The following is a 17811-nucleotide window of genomic DNA, read 5'->3' on the forward strand; positions in this document are numbered from 1 at the left end:
TATCGGATTCTCGAACAAATTGATGTTTCGGGAACAGTAGGTTGTTGGCCAAGGTTCCCTGTTCACTGGGATGGGGCTTCAATCTTAGGTATAGCTTCCGGGGAATAGCATTTCATACTCAGCCGCTGGATGCCAAATAAGGCGCTGTTGGAGGCGCTCCTCCTTGGTGTCAAAGTTGGGTCAAATTTGTTTAAAGTCCCACCCAACACCAGGACTAGGCTAGAGTGCTTTGAGCGGCACACGGTCGCTCTGATAGGGCCTGCTCGCGAGCACATGCAGCATTTTATAAAAGTTCAACAGAGCCCACTGTCGAACCCAACCACATCCTAGGCTGGCCCCACAGGACGCACCCTCTCACTCTAGCTGATGTCAGACCAGTGTAAGCGTGAGTATTGGAACTTGTGAGGACCAGAGCTATGGTTCTGCCGTCTGATGCTAACCGCCGTCTGGCTGTCAAGAATCGTCACGAGAACCACCCAAAAAGTGGCTCTGAAAAAAGTGCATGGGCAGCATTGTGCGTATGCCCAGAATAAGGCAATGGTTGGACATTATCGACGTCAGGACATATCGTGGCGCTAACATCGACTCTGGCCACTATCTGGCGATGGTTAAACTGCACCCAAAACTATCCGTCATCAATAATGTTCGGTACCGAAGACCACCGCGGTACGACTTAGAGCGACTGAAGCGACCTAACGACGCAGCGGAGAACAACGTCGGGTATGTTGGACGGGTTGGTTCGACGAAGGGTGCAGACAAATTTTGGAGGAGAAGGACGCTGCGTAGGCGGTCGCGCTGCAGCAAGGTACTCGTCAGAACATGGAACGTTATAGACGGAAGCGGAGACAGCAGACCCGCCTTTTTCAGGAGAAGAAACGCCGCGCTGCCTGGAAGAAGCGGTGGTGATCGAAAGGTGGAAGCACCACTACGAGGAACATTTAAATAGCGCTGAGAGAACAGTCAGTGAAAGTCAAGGCAGCGGAGGAGATGACTACGTCAGCTCAGCGGACGATGGAAGCCAACCAGCCCCCCCCACCTTGAGGGAAGTTAAGGATGCCATCCAACAGCTAAAGACCAACAAAGCAGCTGGTAAGGATGGTATCGGAGCTGAGCTCATCAAGATGGGCCCGGAAAAGCTGGTCACTTGCCTGCACCGGAGGAGTGGAAAGAAGGGCTTATATGCTTATATTTCGAGCGATCACCATCCTTAATGCCGCCTACAAAGTGATATCCCAGATCATATTCCGCCGTCTGTCACCATTAGTGAATGAGTTCGTGGGAAGTTATCAAGCCGCCTTCGTTGACGGCTGCTCGATAATGGATCAGATCTTTACTGTACGGCAAATTCTTCAAAAATGCCGTGAATACCAGGTTCCAACGCACCAATTGTATATTGATTGCAAGGCAGCATACGACAGTATAGACCGCGTAGAGCTATGGAAAATTATGGACGAGAATAGCTTCCCTGGGAAGCTTACCAGACTGATCAAAGCACACGGTGTGCAAAACTGTGTGAAGATTTCGGGCGAACACTCCAGTTCGTTCGAATCGCGCCAGGGACTAAGACAAAGTGATGGACTTTCGTGCCTGTTGTTCAACATTGGGCTAGAAGGTATCATGCGGAGAGCCAGGTGTAACAGCCGGGGTACGTCTTTCAACAGGTCCAGTAAATTTATTTGTTTCGGGGATGACATGGACATTGCCGGCCAAACATGTGCAAAGGTGGCAGAACTGTACACCCGCCTGAAACGTGAAGCAACAAGAGTTGGACTGGTGGGTTGGTTGGAATGCATCGAAGACAAAGTACATGCTTGTGGGCGGAACCGAGCGTAACAGGATCCGCCGGGGAAGCAGTGTTACGATAGACGGGGGTACCTTCGAGCTGGTTGAGGAATTCGTCTACCTTGGATCCTTGCTAACGGCTGATAACAATGTTAGTCGTGAAATACGAAGGCGCATCATCTGTGGAAGTCGGGCCTACTATGGGCTCCAGAAGAAACTGCGGTCAAAAAAGATTCACCACCGCACCAAATGTGTCATGTACAAGACGCTGGTAAGCTCGGTTGTCCTCTACGGACATGAAACGTGGACAATGATCGAGGAGGACTTGCAAGCACTGCAAGCAAGATGGTGTTCGTTTCCGATCCGGTAGGTACGAGACGGCGTGGAGCACAGCGAGCAAGGTGGGCAGACCAGGTACAAAACGACTTGGCGAGCGTTGGGCGCCTTCGAGGATGGAGAAATGCGGCCTCGAACCGTGAATTTGGTGTCAAATTGTTGATTCAGTGTTATCTGTTTAGATGTAGACTAAATTAATGAAATGAAATGAATGTGTGTGTAAAAGTAGCAATACACAAACAACTTATTCAAATGAAAGCCTAGACTTGAAATTGAGTGATTGAATCAAAATTATGCTCATAAATAGTGTATGTTTGCTGAAAAACGCAAAAATTGTTGTGGGTGCCAACAGCTGTCGCACCCTGCCAATGATGCATTCTACGTCCCTATCTGTTTTCCAACCCAGACTATAAAATGTACGAGAATCTACGAGCTCGATCTCATTTTCTCCTCACGCCGGTTCGATCCAAGAATTCTTACACATGGATGTAAATGTAAGCATTCCCTTTAATCCCAAAAGTATTTCTCTTCAATTCCAATATGTTTACCATTCAAATTCGAGTGATATAACATTTGGGAACTCAGTTCTCAGTCACTCTTCGATTTCAAGTTTATTCACAATTTTATTTAAATTGAAATACACTTGAGTTTGCCCTACTGGTTAGCAACAGTGACTTCGAAGTGTAAAACACTTTCGTTTCGATTGTTTTGATGGCAAGGTAAGGGCAATCGAAAGTGCTTTACACTTTATTGAAGAGTGTTTCACTTTGAAAAAAATAAACATGTGCATTATTGATTGGACTGTTAGTAAATCGGGTTTCGCGTTTCCAGCGAAAGAGGCAAGTCGCAAAAGATTGAGCAGGTTCTAAAAAGTAAGTTGAACTTAAATAATGTAATACAATTAATCCTTAACTTGGAATTTAGATAAATATTTGTCTAAAGATGATGTTTTTAATAATTCTATTTAAAGAAACCAAATAGTGAAAAATTCAATGATAAGAGCCAGTATTGTAACAACAGACTACCATGGCTAGTCTTTATTAGATATTCGAATTATTTAAAAGTAACTTGCAATATCAATCATTAAGTTTTAATCTTTCACAGTTCCCGGCGGATCATTATCCAACATATGGTGTTCGAGAGCAATAGGCGGTGGACAACTATTTCATAATAATGCTGTTATATTTTTAAGGGTGATTTTTTTTTTTTTTGTTGTCAGACTAAGGCCGGAGTGGCCTGTGCTGCACATAAAAGTCTTCTCCATTCAGCTCGGTCCATGGCTGCACTTCGCCAACCACGCAGTCTGCGGAGGGTCCACAAATCGTCCTCCACCTGATCGATCCACCTTGCCCGCTGTGCACCTCGCCTTCTTGTTCCCGTCGGATCATTGTCGAGAACTATTTTCACCGGATTACTGTCCGACATTCTGGCTACGTGCCCGGCCCACCGCAGTCTTCCGATTTTCGCGGCGTGAACGATGGATGGTTCTCCCAACAGCTGATGCAACTCGTGGTTCATTCGCTTCCTCCACGTACCGTACCTCCACGTACCACGCAACACGATATGTAAGTAATATGGTATAAATAGTATGATTAACAGTAGACATATAATGAGCACAGTAAACAATCTAGTAGTTACAGTCAACAGATTTATAGACTTATAGTAGTATATTTATAGTAGTTATAGCCAACAGATATAGACATTATCGGAACAACTAAGAAAATTTCGTATTAATGACACTGTGTAGGAGTTACTTCATAGTTCATGGTGTATTAGAGTAGGGGTTATACACTGTTAAAATAACCAGTCTTATCAATTGATATCATATTTAATGAATTCAAGACGTTTTTGAAACGTACATTTATTTGGAGGGCGTTACGGAGCCAAAATTTTAGTATTCTTAGGGGTACATAGGGCCGTCGTAAAATATCTTCATCCTCGCATTAGCCTTGACCTCAAACCACCTTGAACCCAGATCAGATTCCTGGCGACTCCCTTTATTGAGGCCCGCGTTGAAAAAATGCTACGGTGGCATTAGTGCGATGACGCTGTGTTACCGCTTCTTCCCGATGCACACCTGCGTCCTTTTAACGCCGTATCCACGCAGTGTTGAAAGACGCTACGTGGGCATCGATCGCTTTCAAAGTCACTGTTGAGTTGATATCGGTTTTTGATGCACACATTCCAGCGAGACCCAGTTGTGCGGTTGATGAATACTTGCAGTTCTGCGTGATTTCTGCTGATATACACCTAATTTCATAGGCGTATAACAACACAGGTTTCACAGATCTGATTGGATCTCCATATGTTTCGTAAACTCGCAAAACCAGCCCTTGCCTTTTTGATATGTGCTCCTATGTCAATCTTGGTTCTGCCTAAAATACTAGAATAAGAGATTCACCTGGTCTGCCCACCTCCCTCGCGGCGCTTCACGCCATCTCGTACCTGCCGGATCGGAAGCGAACACCATCGTTGCAGGGTTGCTGTCCGGCATTCTTGCAACATGTCCTGCCCATCGTACCCTTCCGCCTTTAACTATCTTCTGGATACTGGGTTGGACGTAGAGCTGGGCGAGCTCGTGGTTCATTCTTCGCCTCCACACACCGTCTTCTTGCACACCGCCAAAGATGGTCCTAAGCACCCTCCAAGTAACCAAAAGTTCCTTTTAGAGTACGTTTTTCGCTTAAGCAGCTTAGCGAAGTTGATTAAGCGAAAAACGTACTCTTTAAGGAAATTTTGGTTACTTGGGCCGTCTCTCGAATACTTCGAGTGCTTGCAAGTCTTCCTCGAGCATTGTCCATGTTTCATGTCCGTAGAGGACTACCGGTCTTATCAGTGTCTTGTAGATGACACATTTGGTGCGGTGGCGAATCTTTTTTGACCGCAGTTTCTTCTGGAGCCCGTAGTAGGCCCGACTTCCTCAGATGATGCGCCTTCGTATTTCACGACTAACATTGTTATCAGCCGTCAGCAAGGATGCAAGGTAGACGAATTCCTCGACCACCTCGAAGCAGGGTTGGGAAAAATCAAATTTTCATAAAATCGAGGATGATCAAACGCACCCGCGATCTTACTTTTAAATTATCAAGTGATAAAAACTCGCCAGTGATTAAGAATCGTTTGAAAATCGTATCTTGATTTGAAGCACTTACCGTTACATTTTGAACACTTTTTCTTTACTACCATGAAACCATAACGCCAAATAGAAGATATAACGGGTCTGTTGACAATTAGCTGATCATAGTAAAGATTAATGTTTGAATGAAAATTCTGTGTTTATTATCGTTTGAGTACGTAATTTGAGAAGTTGTCGCCGGTGACATCTAGCCTACTGTTTTCACGTGAAAAGTTGTCACATGAAAATGGCAATCATTATCGTCTGATAATGATTCAGCACAACACTGCCTCGAAGGTATCTCCGTCTATCGTAACACTGCTTCCCAGGCGGGCCCTGTCGCGCTCGGCTCCGCCCACAAGCATGTATTTTGTCTTTAACGCATTCATCATACAATTCTGCCACCTTTGCAAATGTTCGGCCGACAATGTCCATGTCATCCGCGAAACAAATAAATTGACTGGATCTGTTGAAAATCGTACCCCGGCTGTTACACCCGGCTCTCCGCATGACACTTTCTAGCGCAATGTTGAACAACAGGCACGAAAGTCCATCACCTTGTCTTAGTCCATGGCGCGATTCGAACGAACTGTAGTGTTCGCCCGAAATCTTCACACAGTTTTGCACACCATCCACCGTTGCTTTGATCAGTCTGGTAAGCTTCACAGGGAAGCTGTTCTCGTCCAGAATTTCATATAGCTCTACGCGGTCTAGACTGTCGTATGCCGCCTTGAAATCAACGAATAGATGGTGCGTTGGGACCTGGTATTCACGGCATTTTTGAAATATTGCCGTACAGTAAAGATCTGGTCCGTTGTTGAGCGGCCGTCAACGAAGCCGGCTTGATAACTTCCCACGAACTCATTCACTAATGGTGACAGACGTCGGAAGATGATCTGAGATATCACTTTGTTGGCGGCATTAAGGATGGTGATCGCTCGAAAGTTCTCACACTCCAGCTTGTCGCCTTTCTAGTAGATGGGGCATATAACCCCTTCCTTCCACTCCTCCGGTAGCTTTTCAGTTTCCCAGATTCTGACTATCAATTTGTGCAGGCTCAGCTCCGATACCATCCTTACCAGCTGCTTTATTAGTCTGTTGGATGGCATCCTTAACTTCCCTCAAGGTGGGGGCTGGTTGGCTTCCATCGTCCGCTGAACTGCTGTAGTCATCTTCTCCACTGCCTTGACTTTCACTGCCTGTACTCTCAGCGCTATTCAAATGTTCCTCGTAGTGCTGCTTCCACCTTTCGATCACCACACGCTCGTTCGTCAAGATACTCCCATCCTTATCCCGGCACATTTTGGCTCGCGACACGAAGCCTTTGCGGGATGCTTTGAGCTTCTGATAGAACTTGCGTGTTTCTTGAGAACGGCACACCTGTTCCATCTCCTCGCACCCGCTTGCTAGCAGGAATGGATAGAAGGTGTCGTGTGTCCCATCTAAAAAAAGAGCGATAGTCTGGATTGTAGCAACTACAGCGAAATCACATTGCTGAACACCGCCTACAAGGTACTCTCCCAAATTTTATGCCGTCGACTAGCACCAATTGCAAGGGAGTTCGTGGGGCAGTACCAGGCGAGTTTTATGGGCAAACGCTCCACCACGGACGTGTTCGCCGTACGTCAGGTATTGCAGAAATGCCGCGAATACAACGTGCCCACGCATCATCTATTCATCGACTTCAACGACTTCATACGAAGAGCATGGACTAACATGAGTGGTACAATTTTCAATAAGTCCGTCCAGCTATTTGGCTTCGCCGACGACATAGATATTATGGCACGTAACTTTGAGAAGATGAAGGAAGCCTTCATCAGACTGAAGAGGGAAGCTAAGCGGATCGGACTAGTCATTAACACGTCGAAGACGAAGTACATGATAGGAAGAGGTTCAAGAGAAGACAATGTGAGCCACCCACCGCGAGTTTGCATCGGTGGTGACGAAATCGAGGTGGTAGAAGAATTTGTGTACTTGGGCTCACTTGTGACTGCCGAAAATGATACCAGCAGAGAAAATCGGAGACGCATAGTGGCTGGAAATCGTACACCCAACCGGTGATTGTTAGATTTTCTAACAATTCTGTATAAGAATCTACCAACACCTGTATAAAAACTGGGCATATGCGAAATTGTTAGATTCTTATACAAAAAATGTAAGAAAAGCTTACAATATTGTTAGATTCTTATACAATATTTGTATAAGAATCTAGCAATTTCGCATATGCCCTGTTCTTATACAGGTTTTGGTAGATTCTTATACAGAATTGTTAGAAAATCTGACAACCGCCGGTTGGGTGTACGTACTTCGAACAGGACGATCCGGTCGAATAGACAAAACGCTCATTAGACTGGTAGTCCTCTACGGACATGAGAACTGAACGATGCTTGTGGAGGACCGACGCGCACTTGGAGTTTTTGAAAGGGAAGTGCTGCGTACCATCTATGGTGGGGTGCAGATGGTGGACGGTACGTAGAGGAGGCGAATGAACCACGAGTTGCATCAGCTGCTGGGAGAACCATCCATCGTTCACACCGCGAAAAACGGATGACTGGGGTGGGCCGGGCACGTAGCCAGAATGTCGGACAGTAACCCGGTGAAAATGGCTCTCGACAACGATCCGACGGGTACAAGAAGGCGAGGTGCGCAGCGGGCAAGGCGGATCGATCAGGTGGAAGATGACTTGCGGACCCTCCGTATACTGTGTGGTTGGCGACGTGTAGCCATGGACCAAGTTCAATGGATAAGACTCTTATATACCGCACAGGACACTTCGGCCTTAGTCTGAATAAATAATATAATGAATTACGTTTAAATAGTTTCCATATAATTTGGAAGCAACTGCTGCAAACTCGCCACGCTTGTGTCCAGTTGGTAAGGGCAGATCGCCCTGCCTACACTGGGCGGTTTGACCAGTGAAACATATTTTCTAAAAACGTTACATTTTTGAAGATGGAAGCAATTTTATATCACATTAACCACTGAAAAAAGTTATTTTGTTACCCAACTGAGTGTTCCAGTGCAAGATTTGCGGACAGTGTGCTAGCGTCGCTCCAGAATGTTGAGCAAACAAACATTGAAAGTTACATCAAAACTGTAACTTTTGATATTTTGCTATTATTTTCATTATGTAATACAAAAATACTTCCACATTTACATAGTATGATGGTTTTACAAATATTCAAAGGTACCAACTGATTTTGACCCTTAGTTAGTTTTTTTTTTCTAGAAATCAAAGTGGGGCGTTTTGGCCAGGTGCGGTGCATTATACCGTTTTACCCTATATAGTCGCATTTTATGTTATCCCTTATGATGATGGTTTGCGTTCCGCTAGGGGTACAGATTTATTTTTTAGACAAATTTGAATTCAAAATAATTTCACATTATTCATGAGATATTGGTTAGATATTTTTAATAGGATAGGATTTTTACTCGACAGATTGCCAATTGAATTGGTTTTTTTTTTAAATTTTATTAACATTTCGTTAGGTTTTAACAATTTAAAATCACCGCGATGTATACACTTTGCAAAAAGAGATCTGTCTGTTCGCTTATCCGCAGCCTTCTTGAATACGCCGTCCAAGTATGGGCCCCTTACTAGGAAAGCCATGCATCTCGAATCGAAAGAGTCCAACGTTCTTTTGTACGTTTCGTGTTGCCGAAATTGGGACCATGGAATCCGCTCGATTTGACCCCTTGAAATCTTCATTTCTTGCAAACTACTTGTAGAAAACAGTTAAAGTTCAAGTTTTTTTTAAAAACTCTTTAATAATTGAATGGGAAACTTGAACTTTAACTGGTTCCAACAACGATTTCTGGTTGTCTTACCCTAATTGGCAACCGGATAGACTGCCCAGATTTTCTACGTCAGGCGAACTTCTATGTTCCAGCACGCCGTTCCCACCAACGTCCCCTATTTGATACAAATCGGCATCACACTATGTTTGGACAAAACCACCCGTTGGGAAAATGTTTCAAATGCTCAATATCAGTAGAGACTGTGTTAAAAATAGCATATGGCAATTACATTAGTTATAAGAATATCAGTCTGTGCAGCTTAAGCTAAAGACGGAGAAATAAATAAATAAAAATTTTGTAACTGAAACCGTTGGTAACAACTTCAACCGATGGATGGAATACATAATAGTTATAATGAATGCTGAATCTTACAGCAATTACGACAATATGCCAACATGAACCATTAGAATGTTTTGTCGAAACCATCCTGCCGGAGCAACAAGGAATGACTTGGAATCGAATCAATAAATTTCTATAGATGTCAACATTTTATCGTTATTTCACCCTGAAGCATTTATTCCTGATTTTCTTTGCACTTGGTACAATTTTTTGTTTGCATCGGTATGTATGTAGCATACAGCATTTCGAAACAAGAGAACAGCAGATCCTTTCATGACTTTGTCAACTCACCTGTTACAGTACAATAAAACGAGGTTGCATTGTCTAGACTCCACTAGGACTTCAACTACCACCAGCACTTGCCACCATTCATACAAATCGATCGCCTACTAATGGGTCCCTTTCATTGATTGATTGTCCCGTCCGTATTTCGACACTGAAGGCCTAAATTACTGAACCGAACAAACGGACGCCCCCATCCTTGTTTCTTGTCCCACGTCAGCACACAAATCCAGTCATCGTCGCCCGAGGCCGAAGGATTCCCTCATTTAATATTCATCATCCTACGCGCACGGGCTGCAGTTCGGTTCCGGACGCGAGGTAACAATTCAATTTACTAAGCACCAGTCGACCATAAAAGCTGGAGAGGGCCACTCGCGCCAATCTACCTGAGCCCGATGTGCGTTGCGATGATCTTCGAGGTAGCGGAAATCTAAGGGCTTGGCGAAAACAACGACGACAATGAACCCATCGGGATCGGTGCGGTACTTCGGTGACACCGCCGGCGACAACGTCGGAAACGATAAGACATTATTTGCACCACTTATGTTCTTTTGAGCCGTGAAGTGCTGAGCCGAGGAAGCTACGGGTTGACTATAAGCCCACAGGTGGAGAGCAGCTCCAGACGGAGACAGATAACTGTCGTCGATAGTAACAGATTTGACGCCGGTTTACGGTTTCCCTTTGCGAATTGCAACAAGTTTACGGTGTGAGTTATGACAGGGTGTGGGGGTGGGTTTCGAATGCTGATTCAATAAGAGGGTAGTTCATTTATTGATGATGGCTCATTTGCTGCGAACCAATAAGGGCGATAACATCTGAACGTGGCTCCGTCACGAGTTAATCGGCGTGCAGAGCTGGAACCGAACTGTGATCTTGTGTGCAGTATTAGATTAAGTTTAGTGTTAAACAAAGTTCGAAAGGACTAGAGCGAAGATGAAGTTGGTGCTTTTTACAGTGCTTTTATTTGAGGGAGCTGCTCTCTTAAGCGGTAATCCTTTATTCTTTGAAAGGTGCGTTGAATACTGGATTTAAGCAGATTTTTGAAAATTGAAATAATAAGTGATTTATTTATTTTTACAAATGCAGCCATAGACCGAGGATGGTAGTGAGCAAACTGGATATTACGGATTCTACAATCGATAGCGATCGGATAAGCACATTGGTAGATAATTATACAGAAGAACAGAGCGCGAGTGAAATTGTCTATGCAGATGTAGATGAAAATGAAGTGAACAATGAGAAGCGGGTGAGTTCTTCCAACAGAGCATCAACAGACGGAAGTATCACGGATTCTATCAATGAAGATGTAACTACACAGACTACAGAAGATTCCACAGTATTGGAAGCTGAAACACAAAGTACGGATTTTGAGCAGACACAGTCGATTGCGACAGGTTCTCCAGAGGTTACGGCCAGCACTGAAACTGAAGTCCCAAGTACGACTCAAAAGACAACTGAACCTTCCGTAGAAAGTACAACACAAACCGACGAATCAACCGAAGTAGTAACTGGTACAGATGAGTCAACTCAAAATGAGTCCACTGCCACCGAACAGACATCAAGCACTCAAACGAGTACAGAGAATACACCAGAATCATCACAGACAGAAGCTCAGTCCACCGAGACATCAATCGAAACTACGGACTCAAGCGTAACAGAAAGTTCAACGGAGAGCGTAAACTCATCGACGAAGACAACTGAGCATGAAATTGGTTCAACTGTCACAGAAACTGTAACTGATCCAACTCTTTCAAACAGTGAGTCGGCCACAATGACGACTGAATCTGGAACAGAACCTACCGACACAACAGTTTCTGAAATCGAAACAACTCCCGAAGCAACTGATTCCACAGTCTCCAATGCAAACACAGAAACAGTGACTACTAGCGAAACAACCGAAAGTGTAGCACAAACAGAATCCACTGCATCTTCAACAGAGCCCGAATCTACTGACACAACCACAGTAAATACGTCGGAGGCCACTGAAGAGACATCGCAAACACAATCCACTGAATCGGAAAGTGAATCCTCTGTGGCAACGGATTCATCTTCGACAGTTACGGATGCAGGCACTACGCAAACCGAAATCGAATCTACTGAACCGGGGCTCACAGTGACAGATTCAACGCAGACAGAAACAGCTGAATCTTCTACAGTTACATCCACGGGTACAGAAATCGGTACCACGCAAAGCGAAACAGAAACTTCGGAGTCAGGTTCTACGGCAGCGGAAACAGGATCAACAGGAATTGAAACAACTGAAGACCTTACTCAAACAGAAAGCACATCATCAGAAAGTGAATCAACTTCAGCATCGGATTCTACACCACCAATTACCGAAATAAGTACTACACAAACCGAAACAGAATCTACCGAATCGAGTTCTACGACAACGGAATCCAAATCGACTCAAACAGAAACTTCGACGGCGAATCCATCTGAAACAACTGAGGACATAACTGAAACAGAATCCACTGTTACGGAAACTGCGTCTTCGACAGTTACGGATTCTACGCCGACTCCCACCGAAACCGAAACCACGCAAGACGGAACCGAATCCACCGAACCGAGTTCTACAGAGACAGGATCAACTCAAACAGAAACAACTGAATCTTCTACAGTTACCGAAAGCGGTACAACTCAAACTGAAACAGATTCTACCGCGCCAGATTCCACAGTCACAGAAACAGGATCAACAGAATCTGAAACAACTGAAGGCAATACTGAAACAGAATCCACTACTCAGACAGCTACAGAATCTACCGAGTCAAGCGCTATTTCAACAGAAACTGAAAGCACCCAATCAGAAACCACGACGGCAAATCCTTCAGAAACAACTGAAGGCTTAACTGAAACAGAATCCACTACTCAGACAGTGACCGAAATAAGTACTACACAAACCGATACAGAATCTACCGAGTCGAGCGTTATATCTACAGAAACTGAAACGACCCAAACAGAAACTACGACGGCAAATTCATCTAAAACAACTGAAACAGAATCCCCTGTTACTGAAACTGCGTCTTCGACAGTTACGGATTCTACACCGACACCCTCTGAAACGGGCACCACGCAAGATGGAACCGAATCCACCGAACCGAGTTTTACTGAGACTGAAGCTTCTACAGTTACCGAAGCGAGTACAACTCAAACCGAAACAGAATCTACAGTGACGGAAACAGGTTCAACAGAAACTGAAACAACTGAAGGTATAACTGAAACAGAATCCACAGCCTTAGGAAGTGAATCTACTTCGGCTACGGACTCTACACACACAGTTACCGAAATAGATACTACGCAAAAAATAACGACGGAAGCCGAATCGACCCAAACAGAAACTTCGACGATGAATCCTTCAGAACCCACTGAAGGTATTACTGAAACAGAATCCACTGTTACTGAAACTGTATCGACAGAAACGGATGCTACACCGACTACTACCGAAACCGGTACATCGCAAGATAGACCAGAATCCACCGAATCGAATTCTACGGTGACGGAAACAGAAACGACTACACCGAATTCGTCGGCAACGGAATCTACTGAGCCTACAGAATCCACTGTTACCGATAGCAGCTCTACCGACAATCCGGAGTTGACAACAGTGTCTACTGAATCCGGCACAACCGTAACAGAGCCCGTTTCAACTGAAACCACCGATTCCAGTGCCGAAACCGGAACCACCGGTGATCCATCTGGAACTGAATCTCCTACCGCTGAAACAGAATCGTCTGTCCCGGAGGCAGAAACTACTGCCTCAACGGATCCTGCGGGCACAGAAGCTGCGTCATCAGAACCAAATTCCACCGAGCCACCTGTAACAGAAGGCCTGAATGGCACTACGACAACCGTTACAGTTCCAGAGAGTACGACATCGGAAACGGAATCAACGGGAAGCACGACTGAAACGGAGTCCTCCGAGGTCAAGCCAACTGGGACAACGGAAGGATCGTCCGAGACATCCACCATCCCGGGCGTGACTAATTCAAGCAGTGCAACAACGACTACAACGGTGGTGGCACCTACTACGACAACCACAACGACGACCACCGCTACACCAACGGGCACCGAGAGTACGGTGACTCCGGCTGGTTCAACGGCAACGACCACGTCTAGTCCCGGGGGATCCACGGCTACGGTGACTGCTGCCAGCAGTGCAGTTTGTCTATTGATTACTTCAATAGTGGGATTTTTGCTTAGTCATTAAAGTGTATGCGTTGCGTGAGTAGTAACAGGAATACCAACTGATAACGGAGAGGGTTGTGCTGTAACCACTTGACGCTAGGGAATTATGTATAATAGATAGGATTTGTACGCAGTCGGTATCCGTTTTTAAGTGGTCAAGGGGTTGCCTTGATTCTGTTGTATATTATCGTAACCAGTTCATAGGTAATTGCGCGGTAACATTAGTTTACTATCAGTTCGTACCAAATAGCTAAGATTCGATGTGCGCGTTGTGTTTCCGACTTTGAGTTGCGATGATAATGTCGAGTCCTCTGAAGAGAGATAGTTGGAAGTTGTTCAATAAATTAAGTTTGATGTTAGACATAATGTTTCCGTAAGTTTCAGTTGAGCCCTGATATGGTTCAATTCGTGTAACTGACAACAATTCCTTTGAAAGAACTATATCCCTAGAATTATTTGAGAATTTTCGCATTATCTTATTCTTTTTTGTCTTAGGAAATTTTTGTGTCCAGGAAAGTCGAGACAATGCTTTGAATCCGGATTTTTTTTTGTCTGAGGTTTAACTGAGACAGTTGAGCAGGGTTCTTGATTTGCAGAGAAAAATAATGGAAATTTTATTTTTTATTTTTTATAAAATCCATCAAAAACAAATAGAAAAAACTCAAAGGTGCAGCCCAATCGGGATGTACACAAAGGTGACGTTGAACTACGTAGCTGTATATAATATACATGGGTGGCATTGCGAACGGATTTCCGGATAAACTGACACGGTTGATCAAAGCGACGATGGATCGGGTGATGTGCGTAGTTCGAGTTTCAGGGGCATTCTCGAGTCCCTTCGAAACGCGCAGAGGGTTACGGCAAGGTGATGGTCTTTCGTGTCTGCTATTCAACATCGCTTTGGAAGGGGTAATACGAAGAGCAGGGATTAACACAAGTGGTACAATTTTCAATAAGTCCCTCCAGCTATTTGGCTTCGCTGACGACATAGATATTATGGCACGTAACTTTGAGAAGTTGGAGGAAGCCTACATCAGACTGAAGAGGGAAGCTAAGCGGATCGGACTAGTCATCAACACGTCGAAGACGAAGTACATGATGGGAAGGGGTTCAAGAGAAGACAATGTGAGCCACCCACCACGAGTTTGCATCGGTGGTGACGAAATCGAGGTGGTAGAAGAATGTGTGTACTTGGGCTCACTGGTGACTGCCGAAAATGATACCAGCAGAGAAATTCGGAGACGCATAGTGGCTGGAAATCGTACGTACTTTGGACTCCGCAAGACGCTCCGATCGAATAGAGTTCGCCGCCGTACCAAACTGACAATCTACAAAACGCTCATTAGACCGGTAGTCCTCTACGGACACGAGACCTGGACGATGCTCGTGGAGGACCACTTGGAGTTTCTGAAAGGTAAGTGCTGCGTAGCATCTATGGTGGGGTGCAGATGGCGGACGGTACGTGGAGGAGGCAAATGAACCACGAGTTGCATGAGCTGCTGCGAGAACCATCCATCGTTCACAAATCGGACGACTGTTGTGGGCCGGGCAAGTAGCCAGAATGTTGGACAGTAACCCGGTGAAAATGGTTATCGACAACGGTCCGACGGGCACAAAAAGGCGAAGTGCGCAGCGGGCAAGGTGGATCGATCAGGTGGAAGAAGACTTGCGGACCCTCCGTAGACTGCGTGGTTGGCGACGTGTAGCCATGGACCGACTCGAATGGATAAGTCTTTTATAGCACAGGCCACTTCAGCCTTAGTCTGAATAAATAATAATAATAAGGTGGCATTGCGCATCTCGAATCTTCTTCTTCTTCTTCTTCTTATTGGCATTACATCCCCACACTGGGCCAGAGCCGCCTCGCAGCTTAGTGTTCATTAAGCACTTCCACAGTTATTAACTGCGAGGTTTCTAAGCCAGGTTACCATTTTTGCATTCGTATATCATGAGGCTAGCACGATGATATTTTTATGCCCAGGAAAGTCGAGACAATTTCCAATCCGAAAATTGCCTAGACCGGCAACGGGAATCGAACCCAGCCACCCTCAGCATGGTCTTGCTTTGTAGCTGCGCATCTTACCGCACGGCTAAGGAGGGCCCCTAGTATGTAATCTTGAATCGAATCACTCAATTCATACGTTTGAGGTTTTGGCTTTCAGTCTTTTGGGATCAAAAACGGGGTTTTATGTTTTCATCCGACGTTTCGGACATATGTATTGTGCCTTTTTTCAAGGAGTCTGTGGACAATGAATGTGTTTATGTTGTATGCTTAGTGTACTTACTAACTATGATCCGTTTTGTTGTCACATTAGCCCTCAGCATAGGACCTATTTGTCACCACAATTCGCTACAACGATAAAAACAACGTTATCCGGAGCACTCACGGTATAGGCGGTCATTTTTTGGATCAATTAAACTTACTTTGCCCTGTCTTGTGTGAGGTAGGGCGGAAATTTGAATTGACCCGGCTCGCAGAAACTTTTTGATGCACTTTGCTGTTTGGCGCCACTTTTACTCTGGTTGTGTCGGGTTGTGTTGTGATGGCTGTCCTAGCTGTTGTTCGGCTCTACTACATCTATTGTTTTTCAATGTATGTAGTATGCCGGCGCACGTACTACTCAAATTGTCTGTGTCTGTACGTTTATTGACTGTGTGTTGTGTGTTTACAATGTGACAAGTTTCGAGAATGTGTAAATTTTGTATCTTAAAACTAGAGTCTAATATTTGTGTGCGGTCGAATGCAAAGACGTGCTGGTTGACGATGGAGTGATCGAGTAGCGCTGTTCGTTCCCGAAGGCTAACTATCTCTTGGTCCTCCGCAGTTTTGCCTTGATCCCACATGCTTTGCAGTTTGTTGGAACAGGAGCGGTGGCTGGAAATTTGCTGCTGGTACGACCAGAAAGTTAAAACCGAGTGGTAGGTACATGAAACCAATAGCCTCCGGTTGTTTCATTAACTACCACTCGGCATACAGTTTAAGGCTCAAAGTGAACGTCGCCACAAACTTCATTCACCGAGTGATGGATTTCTCCACCAACCTAGATACAAGAACCACCAAAAACATAATTTTCTCCCAACTCAAGCTGAACGATTACTCCACACGTATAATAAACCGCCTGATTGATCGATCGAGAGAACGACAAGTCACCACCAATGATGACGTCAGGCCAAACGAAGACACTGTGTATCGGTCGATGGTACACGTCGGACAGCTATCAAACAAAATTCAAAAAAGTTTGAAAAAAGACTATCCGAACGTCACCATTAGCACAAAGAATGCAAAAACCGTCGGAAAGATGCTGCCGCCGGTAAAAGATGTAGTAGACCAAGGCGACCGGTCGAATGTGATTTACAGGATCTCATGCGAAAGTTGCCCAGCGTGCTACGTAGGTATGACGTCAAACAAACTAAAAACGAGGATTTCCAGCCACCGCTCCTGTTCCAACAGACTGCAAAGCATGTGAGATCAAGGCATGCTGAGGACCAAGAGATAGCTAGCCTTCGGGAACGAATAGCGCTACTCGATCACTCCATCGTCAACCAGCACGTCTTTGCATTCGACCGCACACAAATATTAGACTCTAGTTTTAAGATACAAAATTTACACATTCTTGAAACTTGTCACATTGTAAACACACAACACACAGTAAATAAACGTACAGACACAGACAATTTGAGTAGTACGTGCGCCGGCATACTACATACATTGAAAAACAATAGATGTAGTAGAGCCGATCAACAGATAGGACAGCCATCACAACACAACCCGACACAACCAGAGTAAAAGTGGCGCCAAACAGAAAAGTGCACCAAAAAGTTTCTGCGAGCCGGGTCAATTCAAATTTCCGCCCTACCTCACACAAGACAGGGCAAAGCCTACACCGTGAGTGCTCCGGATAACGTTGTTTTTATCGTTGTAGCGAATTGTGGTGACAAATATGTCCTATGCTGAGGGCTAATGTGACAACAAA

At 44.9% G+C, this 17811-nt stretch overlaps 1 protein-coding gene across 1 annotated transcript; it reads left to right on the forward strand.

The window, feature by feature from the left end:
• The first annotated feature begins 10074 nt into the window (after positions 1-10074).
• On the forward strand, positions 10075-14228 carry LOC134226029 (mucin-22-like). Its single transcript, XM_062706543.1, has 2 exons — positions 10075-10662; positions 10739-14228. The coding sequence occupies exons 1-2, from the start codon at positions 10586-10588 to the stop codon at positions 13857-13859; spliced, it is 3198 nt and encodes a 1065-aa protein (XP_062562527.1). The 5' UTR covers positions 10075-10585; the 3' UTR covers positions 13860-14228.
• Positions 14229-17811: the final 3583 nt, after the last annotated feature.

The sequence above is a fragment of the Armigeres subalbatus genome, chromosome 1 (assembly GCF_024139115.2).
Source record: "Armigeres subalbatus isolate Guangzhou_Male chromosome 1, GZ_Asu_2, whole genome shotgun sequence".
Taxonomy (NCBI): Eukaryota; Metazoa; Arthropoda; class Insecta; order Diptera; family Culicidae; genus Armigeres; species Armigeres subalbatus.